General features: G+C 39.0%; 1 protein-coding gene across 9 annotated transcripts in view; it reads left to right on the top strand.

Moving 5' to 3' along the window:
* The window catches only part of NSD2 (nuclear receptor binding SET domain protein 2), a 102490-nt gene that overhangs the window by 29903 nt on the left and 54955 nt on the right, over positions 1–17632 (top strand). For 8 of the 9 annotated variants that reach the window (XR_010606183.1, XM_065634925.1, XM_065634926.1 and 5 more), the window contains exon 2: positions 9873–10498. Coding sequence is in view for 8 of the 9 variants with exons in the window: in XM_065634925.1 (XP_065490997.1) it covers positions 9902–10498 (597 nt within the window). In the remaining variant the exon portion in view is untranslated. Of the gene's footprint in view, positions 1–5680; positions 5870–9872; positions 10499–17632 lie in introns of all 9 variants that reach the window. The other variant, XM_065634924.1, reaches the window with a different exon arrangement.

Genomic DNA, 17632 nt, shown 5'->3' with positions numbered 1-17632 from the left:
AGACCATACTCTATTCTGCTGCACTTCTGGTGAATAGCAAACTACAAAAATAAGCAAGATTCCTGGAAAACAGATCATCCATACTAATACCTTGTGTATGGTGATGATAGGTTAATGCATAGTCCATCATGCATTACTTTGCTTGCAAGCAACCCTAAAGTTTAGCACCAGATAATCTATTGACTCCCCAGTACATTTGAAAGCTGCTTCTGTCCAAATCATGTAACAGATTATACTATAAACTGATTATTATAAAACACATCTTGTGTGCAGGAAAGAAATATGTGTTAATCATGGTTGAAACAAAAGCAAAGTTTCTACTATCCTTCTTGTTAATGTTAAGGAATAATACTATTACATGGAAATTGTTCTGGTAGTACAATGGTGTGATGAGCTACATGTAGAAATTAGATGTTTGAAAATCTTTTTGAACGTTTCGTAGCAATCAGATTGACTAAGTATGGATAAGTGAAGCACTAGCCCATATGTACTTCAGGGTATTCTTAATGTTGGGCAAAATTACTTTTCCCTGGGGCACCACTGATGTAGGTTCTCATATGTGACATAATGTGAAACTAATAAAATATATGTGACTTAAAGCATGTGCGAAATTGCAAGGGCTATTCAACAGGTAATGGCTCAGTTTCTAGCTTTGTCTCCATCCTTTTAACTTGTCCTATTTTTATCTTAGTGCAAGATAGCAATTTGATCTTGTTTTGAACTTTGGTATTCAGCTCCCCAGCACAAATTTGAGCTATTTTATATCCATCCATATTTGGTGTAAGGATATATATGTGGCAAATGACTGGAAAACTATAGCACGGTGTGCTACTGAGACGGACTTTCATAGAAGCTCTAAGATTTTTTCTTCTTCTGTCTGTGAAAGGTACTGTCAGTTTTGTGTGTGTCTCTTTGAAGCAGCACAGGGCGGTCTCGCTGTGTTGGCTGACGGGGATGGCCATTTAACTGTCGTCGTGAAACCTTTTCTGGTCTGTGCCTCAGATCAAAATACTGAAATACTGGCATTTCACATCCATGCTAAAACACACATAACAACTTTGAAAATCTGTGTTTTAAAATAATAATAACCTTTAAACATAGTTGGTCGTGAGGGCTAACATCAGAATTCCATGTTTTCTTTGCCATGGTCAAAAACAGAGAGTGAATGTTGTCCTGTGCTTGGAGTTTTGTCTTACTAAAGAAGAGATAACACCAAGGAGCAGAAGATGAAATATTTTACAACAAAATTATTTTCCAGAAAGAGGGATGAGGTTAGGGAAGATTTTATTAGAAATGCAATCTAAACACCATTTGAAATATTTTGAAAAGCTACTGATAAAAGAATTAAAGAAGCAATAGGATGGAGATGCAGTAATGCTGTCTCCTGTCACAATGTTTGGGACCCATTTTGTTTATTTATTCATTATAATAAGTTGAAGTGTAAATGTTCCTGCTGTGGCATGGCTTAGTCTGTGAAGCTGAGGTTCCCAAGATTGTGTATCAGATAAATCAATAGTGGAACTTGCCAGCCTTGGTGGGATGCCATCAGAGCAAAGAACCTGACTGCACTGGCACTCGGAAATATCTAAATTGGGGAGTTATCTCTGTAGTAAAGAATGCCCAGATCCTACTCTGATAATAAAGCCAGAGGGATTTAAGCCAAAGTATGAGCCATGGAGAGCAGTGTAGGATGGAATATATGAATATGGATCATTTTGCTATATGGAGTCGTTGCCAAGAACTTTCAATCAGATACTTCAGGATGAAATCGTTGTTGTGATTTTTCTGTGGATGCAAAATGCAGACCATCAGAAGCTGGTTTAGACTAGCACTTCTGAACAAACCTGAAACAAACGCTGTGATTAAATGTGGAACATGACTGAAATTGAGCAATAGTGCAAAAAAGAAGTAGTAGGCTTAAAATGTGTAGCAGAGAGTGCAGGTACAGTATCTATTCATCAGGTGAATGTTTGGTTCAGTAGTGGTAGTGATAGTTGAGTCTTCAGAAACTCTGCAAATAAGGATAGCAACTATTTTCGCTTAGCACAGCTTCTTTCTACAGTCAAACCTTTTTAGATTTTCCCATAAGAAGTAAGTACAACATAATTCACTGTACCTAAGGCAGTGAAGTAATCCAGAGAACTAATGCTATGCTGAGAAAAAGGGCAGCATAGATTACAAGAGAGACCCGTTGCAAACCACTCAACGCAAAAGCTTTGGAGAGTGTACAAGAAGGATTTGGTTTGTTGAACAGTAAAGTGTTTTATCTTTCTGTCTCCAAGTTAAATGGGTAAACTACACTATATCTGCAGAAATATAAAACTTGCCTCAAATTCCAGACCTTTTACCTGTAACAGTCATTCTAATTTCTCTTCTGGAGAGATTCCTGATGTAGAAATAGAAAGGGAATTAAGAACGCTGTGAATGGTAGTAATGCATTTTGGCAAGAGCATGTTAAAGACCCAGCACAGGGAGATACTTCAAATAATGGCCGAATCAGAAAGGCCACTTATTAGCAAGTATTTGGATTTGTTTGGAGGGGTTCTAGTGTTCCAAGTCTCTTGTGAGCTCAGGCCTTGTTTGAGTGTCCCTGGCGTACAGCTGCCAGTTGTGTGTGTGTTTTTTTGCTTTGGGGTAATACATTGGTAGAATAATTAATATAATCACATGTATATAGTTACAGTCAATGCATGAAGTAGACCAGAATTAGCACAGTATGGCCAGGAATACATTATAGACAAGGTGACATTGATCAGATCTGGATATGTACAGTTCTTGATGAAAGGTACAAGTCTGTAAGTAAAATCCCATAGTGCTGTTGAGTCAGTATTAACTACCTCTGAAGTTTACCTTCTAGTTCTTAATGTGATGGGATGTGAAGTCGAATGTACTGGATGAAAGAAATCATCTCTATTTTTACATATCACCTGTTCACATTAGAGGTGTATTATCAGTGCAATGTGTTGCTGTTTTTATAAACAACAGAAGACCTGGCCATATACTGCTGTAGGATAGAGATTATGATGGTCTCCTATGTATGCATATAGCTAGACTTTCTGACTGTTGACAAGGCCTCATCTATCACTGGTGTCACAACACTGCTTTGTAATGTTATTCCAAAGCACCAACTGTGCTTCTGGCATCTAAATCCACCCACTTGGGTGAACAGGTTCTAGTGCACTGATAGACAAAGGTAGCAGAATTTTAAGGGTCTAGGCAAAATGATTGTATCCTCTGTACTAAAATCAGTTGCTGTCTGGTCTGATCTGGGCAACATTGTTTATTTCTGTAGAAGTGTAGCAGATAACGTTTTGTGAATACTACGGTTTGATTCATTACTTATATTGACTACTTCCTGTGCGTTGCCATCCCGGTTTAATCTTCGTTTCTCAGAATTTGCACGATCAGAAATTTTCATGATACTTGCAGTGAACCTTCAGGCAATTGCTGTGCTGTCATGACTACTTACGGGAATAAGGGCAGAATCATTGGCCACAGTGAAGAGGAAACAAACAGATTCTAGCGCGCTTTTCTACTGCAGCGAGTATTGTGTAGAACCAGAGGATCCAGGTCCTGAAGGTGTCATGCAAGGAATGGAGGTAGGATGCTGAAAAGAAAAAGCAGTGGGATTAAAGAAGGAGTGGGAATTCAAAGTAGGCTTGGACCAGGTGAAAAAGCAGCATAGATAAGGAAGGAACTCTGCACCCAAGCGCTGAGCTATTTGAGATTGCATTTGGTTCTTCATTCCCAAGCGAAGGAGAAGCCAGATGCGCAGCTCTGGCTCACCCAAGAGACAGAGACATCAAGAGACTCATTTCATTGGTGAGCAAAGACCTGGACTGGATGAGCGTTCTGGCCGTATTGAATTGTCGAGTTCAGTTTTGCTAGAGAGGGGCCATTCCCTCCAGCTGAACCATTTGGAACTCTCCAGGAGACAAAATTCCCACGTTTGCATTTGAAAACATAACTTCTTATTAGCCATTTGTTGAACGACCATTGAGGGCTACCTTTTAGTGTTTATTAAGAACTGGTAGTAAATCCAGTAGATCCTACCATTTTAGGCATCAGTGTTCCTCTCTGCTTATTTGCAGAGAAGTAGTGATTCTTTTCTATTTGATTTGTGGTCACACCACAGTAGTATGTGTATTCTCTCTTCAGATAGAAATAATGACGTTTTACAAGAATTTGAATTTACTCAAATATATCTTCTTCCTTCACCACCCACCTTCAGCAGCAGGAGCAGAACTGACAAAATTTCATTTCTGCAGCAATGGAGAAAAGAATATTTCTTCTGATTTTGAAGAAAACAAATTAATAGGGAGGAGTCCTGTTGCAGAATCTTCTATCCTTATTCTCAGAAGCAAGGGTTGGTGGCAAAAGCTTTTCCTGAGGAGGAACAAAAAGACAAGTCCATCAGTTTTGCAACCTTCCTTTCTGCAGTAACAAGTAACATTTGAAGTGAAGAAATTATTCGCTTGCCATTCTCCAGTTCCTAACTGTACAAGCTGGTATTGCTTTTGTGAGAAGGCAATAAATATTTCTTTTGGTTGATGAAAATAGACTGTAACAATTAGGTTCTGAAATTTTATCCATTGGGGGAAAAAAGGCAAAAAACAAATTAGAAAAGATCAATACTCTTAAAAAAAAAAAAAATTGGTGGCAAATAAGTGTAAGTGCAACTGTAAGTACACTAACCTTTTTCACACAGTTTTCAAAATATGCTTAATCTTTTTCTTCAAATGTATGTTACATCTCTGTGTAAACATTGTTATATGCTATAAGCGTAAGGAAATTTTCACATACTCATTTAAAAATACTTCATAGGTCAGCTTTGCCATCTGACTGGTTAAATGAAACAATTGTGTTTCTACTGCAAGACTAATGAAGCCTTTACTTCAGGTGCTTTTAAACTTACAATTGGCTACTTTGGACTAAAGTTTCTTTTTTTTTTTTCCCTTTCCTAAGTTTTTTATAAGACTAGTGGTAAATTGCCAGGAAGTTTTAGTATGATTATTTTTGGTTCTCTATCAGCTATTGCAGTAATGGTTTTCTTCATGAGAGATAATGCTTTTGAATTTGCTGGATAGAGCTAGTTTGTAACAATTATTGGCAAACCCACAATACAATTTTCAGTTATGTGTTTTCTTCTGAAAGTAAATTCTGTTTAGATCCTGTAGTAATTTTTCATTATTTTAATATAGCGAAGAACAGTCACAATGCACTACATGATAGTGAATATGTCTCTGCTCCTATTTGACATTTTTTGCAAGATAATGTGAACAAGTTCTCAAATGTATTAGCAAGAATGTGTTGCAACTTTACTAATCTCTTTAAGTGTTTTGTCTCATTCTGATCTGAAAACAGGAATAACCTTTGGTCTTAAAATTGATGAGAGAATGGAGAAGACTTAGCAAAAAGCTCTTTACAGAAAAAACCAGCAGCCATGTATTAGCTTTTTCAGTTCAGCTGAAAGCCTGATTTGTAGGTAATAAAAATAGCTTTTCTGGATAAAGTTATCTTACTGTGAATTTGTATTTAGGTGTGTCATCTTCCCCTTCTCCCCACCCCGCTCCCTAAGTAATTCACCTGCGAAATGGCTTTAAGAAAACCTTTATACAAAAGTGGTATCTAATAGTGATGCTTGTTTTTGATTACTTACTCTGTTCACTCCCTTTGGCAGAATTGGAAGGAATGAACTACTCCATTATTTCTGACACACAAGAAAAGCATCTCTGAAATTGCAGCAGATGTGGAAGAAATGAATAATAAATATCACATAAATGATAGTGGCCTGGACAGTGAAGGAGGAATCTGACATGCAGACTAACTGTACTTGGCTCATGACTCCTGTCAGATGATGGAACTTCAAGTAATTAATAACATTGTTTAAAATGTCTGCAAAATAATTTGCCTTATGTAGAACCTGTTTTTTAGTACAGAAATGTGTACAAAGCCATTGCAAGGATTGTCCGATTGTCATTCTCTGATTAAAATATCTAGAGACCTTTCTCTGATAAGTCAAATCTTCTTTTGCTTACTGAAAGCTATTTGTTCACAGGCCAAAATACCATTTTTATTCAGCAGACTCATTGGCTGTCATGTTTTTTCCTCTTTGTTAGTGAAAATGGTACTTGTTGGGTCACCAGACAATCAATATGGGATGATACCAGCTTAAGCTCATTAGCTGCTACGAGTGTGTGGCACTTTTGTCCCCATCCTTTCCCTACCCTCCCCCCAGTTTCCTTTTCTATAGATACAGAGTCATCTAGAAAAAGATAAGGGATTGCTTTTGCATCTATGTAATATGGTGGTCAGCATGAGTGCATTTAATTTAACTACCAAATCTAATCATATGCTCAGCTGCTCTATTGTCCTCTTCTCACAAAGAGCCCAGTCCTTTTTCTTGCTTATGGTATTTGTACTACCATAAATTTTAGATAGCAAAGGTTGTGCAAAATTTAACCGGCTTTAATTTTGCCCTTCTTTCTTGAAACCTTTTGTTTTTCCCACTTGTACCTTTGCTAGCTTCTTCTGTTTAACCGGACTCCGCAACATAGCTTGTTTTTTTACGAGGAGGACTGAGATGCATATTGGCGATTTCCCTCCATTGGTTGTCCTAGAGATGGTGATTTAACCTGCGAGTTGCTCTCTGCAAGTCTCATCTCTCCAGTGGGACTGTATTTGCATATAGGTACTCACATCTCTCATCTTTGCTCATTATTTTGCCTCTTACTTTAAGCCTCTTCTCATTTGACTCCATTAAATCTTTGTACAAACATGGTCTATTTTCCATATTATATAACCCGCATCTACTGGTTCTGATAATCTGACTGTCTCAAATTACTGCCTGTGTCTTTGTTTTCCCATTTACTGCTGGCCAGGTACCTTGACGTCCTTTTACCAGTTACACTCCTGGATTTGTTGTCTCTCTAGGCTCCAGCGATTTGAAGGGCCTTTTACAGTGCTTTCAGCTGGTTTTAGTGACCTGGGTTAGTGAGAATTGTTAACTGAACCTTCCCTTACTGAAGTTCTAAAATCTGTGTGCTGTGTATCTTCAGACACATTAGGCAAATCAAGGTAAACCCTGAAAGTTCAGGGTTTTTCAACCGCGTGCTCTTCATATTTTTGTGGTATGGAATTACTACCCTTAGGTTGATTAGGTAGAAACAGCAACTTAATTTCTTTAAGCCATGTCTTTTCACTTAATGTTATTTCCTGGTCATTGTAGGCCCTGAGCAGCTTGATCTGCATTGGCCCTGAGGAAGTCCCTTCAAGCCTAAGCTGTTCTATGATGATTTTTATCATAGAATCATAGAATACCAGGTTGGAAGGGACATCAAGGATCATCTGGTCCAACCTTTCTTGGCAAAAGCACAGTCTAGACAAGATGGCCCACCAGCCTGGCCAGCTGAGTCTTAGAAGTGTCCAATGTTGGGGAATCCACCACTTCCTTGGGGAGATTATTCCAATGGCCGATTGTTCTTGGAGTGAAAAATTTCCCTCTTGTTCATGTTTTGAAACTCTTAAGCTATCACTTTTTTTTAATGCATCTAGTGTTTTGAGATTGAGTACACCAGTAATGTAGTCTGATTTGATTATTTGTTGCTTTTTTTTGGGTTGTCCTGGTCTGCCTCAAGCTCGATGGCTTTCTAGCTTAAATAAGTGATGAGAGTAAGAGATATTATTAAGCAGGACAAAAAACACTAGTAGAATTATGGATGAAAACAGAGTTACAAAATGCAGATGTCTCGATCCAGAAATCCAGACCCTGGTAAGCAGCTAATGGAGCCATATTAAAAAATGTTTTTCGACTTACCCGTGTGGTTGTTGGGCAGGAGGAGGTCACAGGAGGCGTTTGGGGTGCTGGTCCTGCTGTGAGGAGCTGTGATTGCCCGATGGGGTGTTGGCTGCTCGGCCGGTCCAGGCAGCCACTGGAGGGCGTCTGTGGCCGCAGAACTGCTGGGTTTTCGGATGGAGGGACTGCGGATGCCCAAATCCAATCTCTGTTTTGCATTTTGGTTCACTCTGTTAAGAATCTGCGGAAAGGAAGTAGAGATTTTGCAACAATTCAGTGTTTTGATTTTTTTTTTTTAAGGAATTTTGCTGTCATCTCTGTAACCATAAGTGTCACATGCTCTGTAGCAAGTTTGCCTTTTGGCTAGAGATTTATAGAATTTGTCATCAGTTGTTTCTTAAAATAAATATGATTTCAGTTAAATCTGCTGAATCGCATCTTGAAACATTGTCATACTATTAATTGGCTTGAGAGTTTGTCCCATGTCCATGTTTTCAGAGATCTTGTGAAAGTACGCGAGTTAATCATATATGAAATTGGTTACCCTGAGCATGGACATGACAATTATGTTGCTGAGCTTTCATAATTTTTATGATGGTTTATTTCTCTATATCATGTGTACACTGGACCTGGTAATATGAAGAGTCTATGAATATGAATTTTAAAAATGAGAATGATCATCTTGCCTGGTCTAGGAGCACAAAAGAGTTGTTCTGCCAGATTCGTTTGTTTGCTACGATATTATAGTGTTGAAATAGGCAGAGTTGGATTTTAGAACCCTCAAGACAACCTGTCTAGGGCAGATAGTAGTGCAGTTTTAGCTTGTTGGATATTTTCAAATTTTTGTATGATAAACAGATGTTAGATTAAAGAGCTGAAACTCCAACAGTTGCTTTGACTATTTAAATTTTGCACAGTGTAGCCACTGGCCTGAAGGATCACCTGTTTCCCAGTGGGCTGGTGTTCACAATACAAAACGCTCGCTTTTTACTTGTTCTCATAGCCAGAAGGCTTTGGGACACGTCTGAAGACTGAGCTGTGGTGTTTCCTGGGGAGCTGAGCTTTGGTGGAAGCTCGAGGGCCCATCTGTGGAGTGAGGAGGAGCTGGTGTTGCTGCTGTCCATGGTGCAGTTGCCACAGTAACACAGCCTGGGGAGGGTTTATGCTGGCACGACCTCTTAGAAATAAACTCATCTGGTTTATGTTGTTAATGATATTATCTTAGGTCTAAGACTTACTTGTTTTAAACCTTTGAGTAATTAGTGTGGGTAAGACTCATGCTGATTGTCAACCGATTGTTAAAACGAAAGCTGTGATTTTGCTCTCTGTTTTTTAAAAATTGACAATTTATCAGTTATTTTTCTTGGGCCTTTTCGTAGTGCATGTTAACAGATATTGAAGTCTTTTGGTGATTTAAGATTGAGGCCCCACTTTGAATACTGTGACCAGTTTTGGGCCACTCATTATAAGAAGGATATTGAAGTACTAGAGGGAGTGCAGAGGAGGTAGCAAAGCTGGTGAGGGGTCTGGAGCACAAGTCTGATGGGGAGTGGCTGAGGGAGCTGGGGCTGTTCAGCCTCGAGAAAAGGAGGCTGAGGGGAGACCTTATCGCTGTCTGCAACTACCTGAAAGGAGGTTGTAGCATGGAGGGGGTTGGTCTCTTCTCCCAGGTAGCAAGTGATAGGATGAGAGGAAATGGCCTCAATTGCTCCAGGGGAGGTTCAGATTGGATATTAGGAAAAAATTCCTCATGGAAAGGGTTGTCAGGCATTGGAACAGGCTGCCCAGGGAAGTGGTGGAGTCGCCCTCCATGAAGGTGTTTAAAAGGCGTTTAGACGAGGTTCTTAGGGACGTGGTTTAGTGCTAGAGTTAGGTTACGGTTGCACTCGATAATCCTGAGGGTCTCTTCTAACTGAAGTGATTCTATGATTCTATAAGCAACACTTGTTTTAGTAAACCTTGAATGTTTTAACACCTTGAGTGTTATATTAGTGGGGACATATTTATCTGAATACTTGGTAACTTTTGACATTTCTGTATTATTAAAAATATGCTCTGTCTTTTTGTCTCAATATAGCAGTGTAAGACTGGAAACATCTGGGCTGAATGGACTTTAGCATCAAAAGAAGTTCTCAACTGTTAACTCGAAAAATTAACTACATCAAAATGAAGCAGGTACCAGAGATCCTTGGAAATACCAATGGGAAAACTCAGAATTGTGAAGTGAATCGTGAGTGTTCTGTCTACTTGGGCAAAGCACAACTGTCTGCCACTCTACAAGAAGGTGTCATGCAAAAATATAATGGCCATGATGCTCTTCCATTTATTCCAGCTGATAAATTGAAAGATCTAACCTCTCGTGTGTTTAATGGCGAGTCTGGGGCCCAAGATGCCAAACTGCGCTTTGAACCCCAGGAAATAAAGGGAGTTGGAACACCACCCAACACAACTCCTATCAAGAATGGCTCTCCAGAAATTAAGCTGAAAATCACTAAAACCTACATGAATGGAAAGCCCCTTTTTGAATCTTCCATTTGTGGAGACAATGGTGCAGATGTGTCTCAGTCAGAGGAAAATGAACAAAAGCCAGCAAACAAGGAGAGGAGAAACAGAAAAAGAAGCATAAAATATGACTCCTTACTTGAGCAGGGCCTTGTTGAAGCAGCATTAGTATCGAAGACTTCAAGCCCCACTGAAAAGAAGGTAGTACTTTTTTTTTTTTTTACATTCTTTCTTTTGTTAGGTTTATTAATCATACTGAGATTTCATTTGTTCATATTCTAATCTTCATTTCAGGTTTTTCAACAGGCGCTTCCCACAAACTGGTCACTTTCTATGATACTTTCTTTGCCTCAACTAAGTACAGATGCAGTCTGGTTCTGGTCCATGTTTCTTGCCTGGACTAGGAGTACCCCATAAATTCTATTTCCATATAAGTAAAATAAGTCTCCAGAGCAAATCAGGGCATGTGGTGTTAGGGGATGTTTAAAACAGAAGCTTCATCCGGACATGCAGCCAGGACCTAGCCAGGACGTGCACCTGGGCAAGGGACCTGTTGAAAGCTCTAAATTTAGAGATGGCTTTTAACTGTAGGAGCATGAGATATTCTGGCTTCCTAATAACCAGATGTTTCAGGAAAAAATAGCTATTTCTGTATTCCTCGTTCTGAATTAAAGAAAAATGTACTCAGATGTCAGGTGGCTGATAAGCTGGGCTCTTTTCCTTCAGATTTTGGCAGTTGGAATGTCATCCCTACCCTTACTTGTCATCTGAAAAGAGCTGGTTTTGCTTGCTGTAACCTAGTGAATTGTATTCATTGAAAAAGTCTAGATACTTGTATTAAATGTCATTAACTTTTGTGGTCAAGCTCATCTGTTTTTTGCTTCCTTTAAACATGAGCAGAAATGGAAATTTCACTTTTAAAAATTTACTTCACCAAGTTGTAAATAGGAGTGCTGCTAGGAGTCCTTTTCCCACCTTTTCTAGTTTTTGTTGCTGGACTCCGTTTGAAGGAATGTGGTTTGCAATCATTTTATCTTGGAGGAAGAAACCTACATAGCAGGGGTACTTGTGTGTGTGTTAAATTTCTCAATGAGCAGTTCAGAATAGTGTTGTATAACAATGTTAAGCACTAATGAATGCTTTGGCTAGTGAACAGGTCCTATTTTTATACCCCTTAAATGCAAAATGTATGTTATAGTTTTCTGTCAACTGCAGATTTACTAGTTAATGTTGATTCTCCCAAATTCACATGTGCAGAGAGCCACCACACACATTGCTGCCATATTACTGATTTTATTTGCCTTATTTTCATTAAAACTACTTAATGAATGAGTTTACAGAACTGTGTAAACATTCTTCTAAGTATCAGAAATATTTATCATTTATTTATGATTTGAATATATTATTCGTCCTAAACGATCACTACTGATGTTTTCAGGACCTTTGTTCAAGAGTTTGTTTTCTTTAATTTTGTTAAGGAGAATGTTTTAACACTAATTGGTTCAGACTTTTCCAGATCACTACTCGGGGGTAAAAAATATGGGCATAGTCAATAGTTGGAGTAATTATTTGTCCTGTTAGTTGCTAATGAGGATAAATTGGAATAAAAGGTGGTATATTTATTAGCATCAAGAACTGTAGCATATTTGTGTGGAGTTTTTGTTGGGATTTCTTTGGGGTTTTTGGTTTGGTTGGGGTTTTTTCGTTGTTGTTTTTTGGGTTTTGTTTGGTTTTGTTGTTTGGTTTTTTGTTTTGTTTTTAAAGAAAGAGATATAGTATTGAATACAGTTTAATATGGTTTATTCCGAGGCCTTTCACGTAGGTTGTCGATTAAGAGTGGCCTCTAATTTTTCTCAATACGTGGTTCATTTAAGACTAAAAGAAAGGTTGGTCTGGCTTCTGAGCTGTCTTTTGGCCAGAAACAGTCAGGAGAAAACCATGTCAACCCTGTTTCCCAGAGTGCTTGAGACTTGGTGGCTGGAGAGCGATGGGGTTATTGGCTCCTGTGCCAAACTGGTGAGCTGCCAAACTACCAAATCGGGACACCCACCTGCTTGATCTCAAACTTTACAATACCATAACCCTGTTCTTTTCAGAGCACTTAAAACGGAGGGTCACATTCTGCCTTTTTTTCCTTGCGTAGTTCACTTTGGGAGCACAAAGGACAAAAGGAAAAGCATTTGAAGGTCACAGGATGTTGATTTATGATTTAACTCCTTGATTGTAAAAAGTCCGGGGCTTTATTTCACAGAGAGGGTTTGCAACTGTGCAGGTTTAAAATAAAGGAAGAAAAACATAATACTAGGGAACATGCTGAAAGAGATTTTTCAAATGTTTGTCCGCATGTAGACTAGTGATATACATGTGTTATCTGTGATTATAACCATAATATTTTAATATCAGTGTGTTTGGTTTTAGGCCCCTGCTCTAGCTGTTATTTCATCACCAGCACCCAAAGCCTTAATGTTGGTGCATTGTACTGTGGTTTTTTGTGGCTGCAAAGTGGAAGTTAGAGAAATATCCATGGAGTAGAAGCTGATTAATTTTGCACTTAGATACTTGTTTATTGCAGGTTACAAGTTAATGTAGAACCTGTTTGGTTTCATTTCTGGGCTGGTTTCTCTCTCAATTTCTTGTTGTCCAAGCTCTTACTCTTTTGATTTAGCAAAAATTGCCATGGTTCAAATACTGCCTTTTGTGTAAGGTAATTCTATCTCTGTTTGATGGACACAGCAGATTACTGTCTTGCTGAGTTGAGAGGCATATCATTTAACAAATGTTCCAGTGCTCTGTTGTTGGGTTGTCTTGTTGTTTGGCCATTTTTTGTTAACATAAAGGAAGGCTGTTTAAAACTTTTATCTGCAAGTCAGTTTTCAATTGGGATTAAACACGATCTGCTTTGCTCTGACATGAGTTAGATTTGTGTTGATAACCACCACCTTTTCCAGGTCTCTGAGAAACAGCTGTGCTGCTTTCACCTTCCCCAGGTAAAGGAGTAGAAGCAGGACAAGCCGTGGCTCTTTCCTCCCTCCCCTCCTGCTTTTCACCCTTCTTCCCCCGCACCCCAGTATCTCCCCATCTGCGTTTACTTTAAAATCTAGGCCTCTTCTAATAAGGCCTGGTTTAACAACTTCTGTGCCAAGGCACTATACTGATAGTGGTCTGACACCACCTCCAAATGTTCGTGGTGGTGGGTATCGCATGGTAGATGTTTGAATCGATGCCAAACCCATGGACTCCAATCACTGCCCACTCTGGTGCTGCCTGTGAGTGTGGCCATCTGCCTCAGTACGAGATTTTTGTGGCGGCTGCTTTTTTGAGTCATTGTTTTTGTGAGTTCTCACAACGCCACCAGTTAGGAATGAGGACTTCCCTACATTTTTTCCTCATTCGATACTTCTCTTAGAAGTGAGACAATCCTATTTGGAGGAGAATGGCAGAGGTTTACTTCATATACTAATATGAAGTAATCCAAGTCTGATCCGTGGAGCAATCCAGAGCTTCTGTACGGGAAATGAGAGTACATATATCTGCAGCTCTCATGCTGGTGGTCCTGAAGTAGGGCTGTGCTCTCTAACCCTGAGAACAGCTCAGGATGTGATACTGGCACATTTGAGCTTGTTCTGCAGAAGCCACTTTGGGGCTACCGATGGCATTTTGCCCTTTTGGCGTTGGTTCCTGGCATGGCTTCTGAGCACGGGTGCAGGAGCTCGGAAAAGCAGCAACACGGCATCCAGAACAAACCTGGAAGTCCACACACTGCTACAATTGCTACTTTAGGGATTCCAGCACTTTAAGATGTACGTGATCCAAAAGCTGTACCTTCTATGTAGCTTCTTAGCCAGTGTTCTCGTAGCTGTCTTTTATTATACGAGAAACTTGGCAGTTTGTTACTCTTTGCTTGGTACAGCCTATAATGAATTTTTAGCAGCTATGCGGGGAGGCAATTGCAAATTGCTGGAGAAATTCCACTAGTCCTTGTCATGTGTTTCTGTTACTATTTCGTGTTCACAGAGCAAAACTGTTCTGGCCAACTCCATTATATCCGATATCTAGATAATATTATAGTGCCTTTCCCAGTGAATGGCAAAGATTTAGAAACCCAATAAGGGTAGAACAGAAGCAGTCTGAGGATTATCTGCTGCTTTTTATGCTTTTGTGCTAAATACAGGAAAATGGAGACCACTAAAGAAGGTGGTGTTGCTCTGATGCTTGCGTCTAATAAGAAGAAACCAACAAGTTTCCCCTGTAAGACTGGAGAGGTGTGCTCATCAAGTATTTCATTACCCTGTTATAGCTGTTACAGGCAGATCCTGAGGTGACTTGTTGTGTTGTCATTTCAAAAAAACCTAAAAATAAAAAATAAAGTCAAATAAAAGTGTCTTTTTCAGAAGGAGCACATGCTTGATTTTTTGAATTCCTGGTCAAGTGCAGTTACTGAACTTGTCATAAAATGCACAGCTAAACTAGCACGGGAGTCAAGATCTGGAGTTGTAGGGTAAAATGAACTCAATTACCTTTTTAATAGCCTGTTCTTGAGGTATCAGGTCATGTCTTCAGGCAAGTGATAACTCAGGCTGGCTGGCTGATATCATCAGAATCCCAAAGGAGTAGGAGTAACCCTAAAAATATCTTCTGGGTGATCCCTTCAAGGAACAAGAGAAATAACTTCTCAGCCTTTTTGGAAGGGTTCCTGAGCTACTGTTTTGCGTTAGCTGTTGTGAAGGATTATGTTTAGCTACGCCTTGAAAACTTGTTTATGCTAAGCAGTTCACAATGTGCAGCAGTAATTGTTACTTTGGAACTTAAAATTGTTTGTTCTTAACGCCTCATTGGAAAAGTATCTTAAAGAACTACTGGTGAGTTAAGAAGCACCAAAAAGCATACAGCATCAAGAATATACTGGTTTGGGAGAGGAGATTAGAAGCTATGATTATTCTCAGAGTGGCTACAAAATTAATTACAGAAAGCGTAAGTATTTGTTCAAGGCTCTCCATACCAGACTTCTTGTTCTTGTATGTAAAAGTGGCTGAATTAAGTACACTTTCTGCGTAAGACTCTCGTCTCAATATGTAATATCTAAATACTTTTTTTTTCCCCTCTCCATAAACACATTGGTGGGAGAATCCAAATGAAATATGAAATAGTATCTTGAAGTGATGACAGAAATGCTATTTATGAATAGCTCTACCAAGTTGGATCAAGAAGCCGTTTAATTCAGCACCTCAGCTGGGGGGTGAGGTTCAGCGGAGGATTCATCATGGAGAGTATGGATGTGGCAAATAATGGAGTGATGCTCGTTTTGAATATGTTCGGCTTCCAGCAGTTGGTGACTCAGAGGTTTCTAGAGCCAGTGACTTTGTATTTAATAGCTGTAGATGGCTACATTCATGGAAGAAGACCTCAGGTTCTTTTTTCACCCAGTGCGAACCTTTTGCATCCATTACATTAAATAACAGAGCAATAAAACAGCTCTTCTTGCTTTTCAATTTGCCACCTACTTGTTTCGCTTGATGCCCTCGTAATACTAGAAGTAGGGATCATGGACAAACTCTCTATTGCTGATGGGTTTTACAGATTTCTGACAAATCTCCTCAAATTTCACCTGCAACAGCCCTAGTGTGTTGTTGCACACGTAGGAGCCGTTCCAGAATGTTACTTCTTGCTGTCCCTTTTTTTTTTCTTTTGAGAAAGAAGGACCAGAACACTAGAGAATGTTCAAGATACAGATGTCTTGTGGATACATACAGTGACATGTTAATCACTTTTTAAATTTCATTATTTTTCATTATAAGTAATACTTAGCATTTGATAGATTCTTGGTGGCTTCTGAACACTGAGACAGTTTTCTGTGGAAAAAAGAGCTGACCAGATGTAATGTAACTCAAATGCAAAGAATGTCAGCAACTGTTGCATTGTTTCTTACTCATCTTTGACTTGTGCATTCCAGGACTTTTAAAATTTTATTTTGGTCTTTGGGGCGCTGTGGTGGAAATGTCAGATCAAATAAAGTGGTGAGCAGCCCATCTTCCAGAAGAACTAACTTCTCTTTACATCTCAACAGCAGATTGCGTGCTGTAACAGTTTTGAAGTTAATGATACTTTTTGGGGGTGGTTTTTGTTTTTTACATTGACCAGACTTATTCTCAGTCATTGCACTGATAGTGTCATGATTGAAATGAATACTGTCATCTCAGCATCTCTTCATATTGTATTGGCTACTACTGGTTGGTGTGGCAAGGAATTTACTTATTTTCACTGCTTTTCTGTCCAAGATACAGTGAAGCCTTTGTTTAGATCTGCTCAGATGTTAAACAAAATAACGCATGTCTGACTTTCGTATTTAGCTGAGAGTTAGATCTACAGTTCAGGGTTATGTTACTTGGATGGATTTACCGGCAGATTTTTGGGAAACTTCAATGATCTGTACCAGATGTCATTTCTGACCCTTAAAGCAACCTTTTGTCAAGAAAGAAGGTTGCTTTGTAGTAACCCTTAGGCAAAGTAGCAAAAGCAAAATATTTTGATCTGTTTTGGAACAGTTATATCAACCTCCTTTACAAGTTTCCTTTTTCTAGAGTGGATTTCATGTAGGGCATGTGAAGTTAAGAACCTCCAAAAGAGGTCTTTGTTCACATACACTAATTTTGTCTTTGTCTATTATTGTGTTTTGTTATCTTCCCATTATAAATAAATGGATCCAATTGGGCTAACGTTTGTATTTTTGCTTTTTGCAAATACCTGAACTACCTACAGGAGTTTTTCTCTTGTGCATCATAAAATGGGCGGTAGCTAGAAGTGTAAGTTGTCAATAATAAAGAATTAATTCTCTTCTCAGAATGCAGTACATAAACATGCTTTACTTTGGAAGCAGGAGGGAAAACTGGATCTTGCACAGGCTGTTGTTGAACAAGCCCTGCTGCTCTTGTACGAAGAAGGGGACTGAATCTGTGGCCTCATAGCAGCATTTAACACTAGAAAACATTTCTTTTGTTTCTTTATTTTTGTTTTGTTTGTTTTGGTAAATAAACATCAACTCAAATGTATATTGAGGATGCCTGTGATGAAGTAAAATAATTTGGGATCTTAGTTCTTCTGGAATTGACAGCACTTTGATCATGCGCTTCATGACATTTTACTGCAACAACTGCCCTGTTTTAATATTCATATGGGCTTGGGGCATTTCTGGTTGGGGTTTCCCAGGGTTTCTGTGCATCCTTATTGGTGAAAATAAGGAATGTTTCAGGAGTATGCTTCAGCATTGCCAAATCAATGTAATCTCAAAGGCAAAGTAGTACTGGGACTATCTCAAATTATTAGTTAAGTAACACAGCC

The sequence above is a fragment of the Caloenas nicobarica genome, chromosome 4 (genome assembly GCF_036013445.1).
Source record: "Caloenas nicobarica isolate bCalNic1 chromosome 4, bCalNic1.hap1, whole genome shotgun sequence".
Taxonomy (NCBI): Eukaryota; Metazoa; Chordata; class Aves; order Columbiformes; family Columbidae; genus Caloenas; species Caloenas nicobarica.
This window is presented reverse-complemented; position numbering and strand designations above follow the sequence as displayed.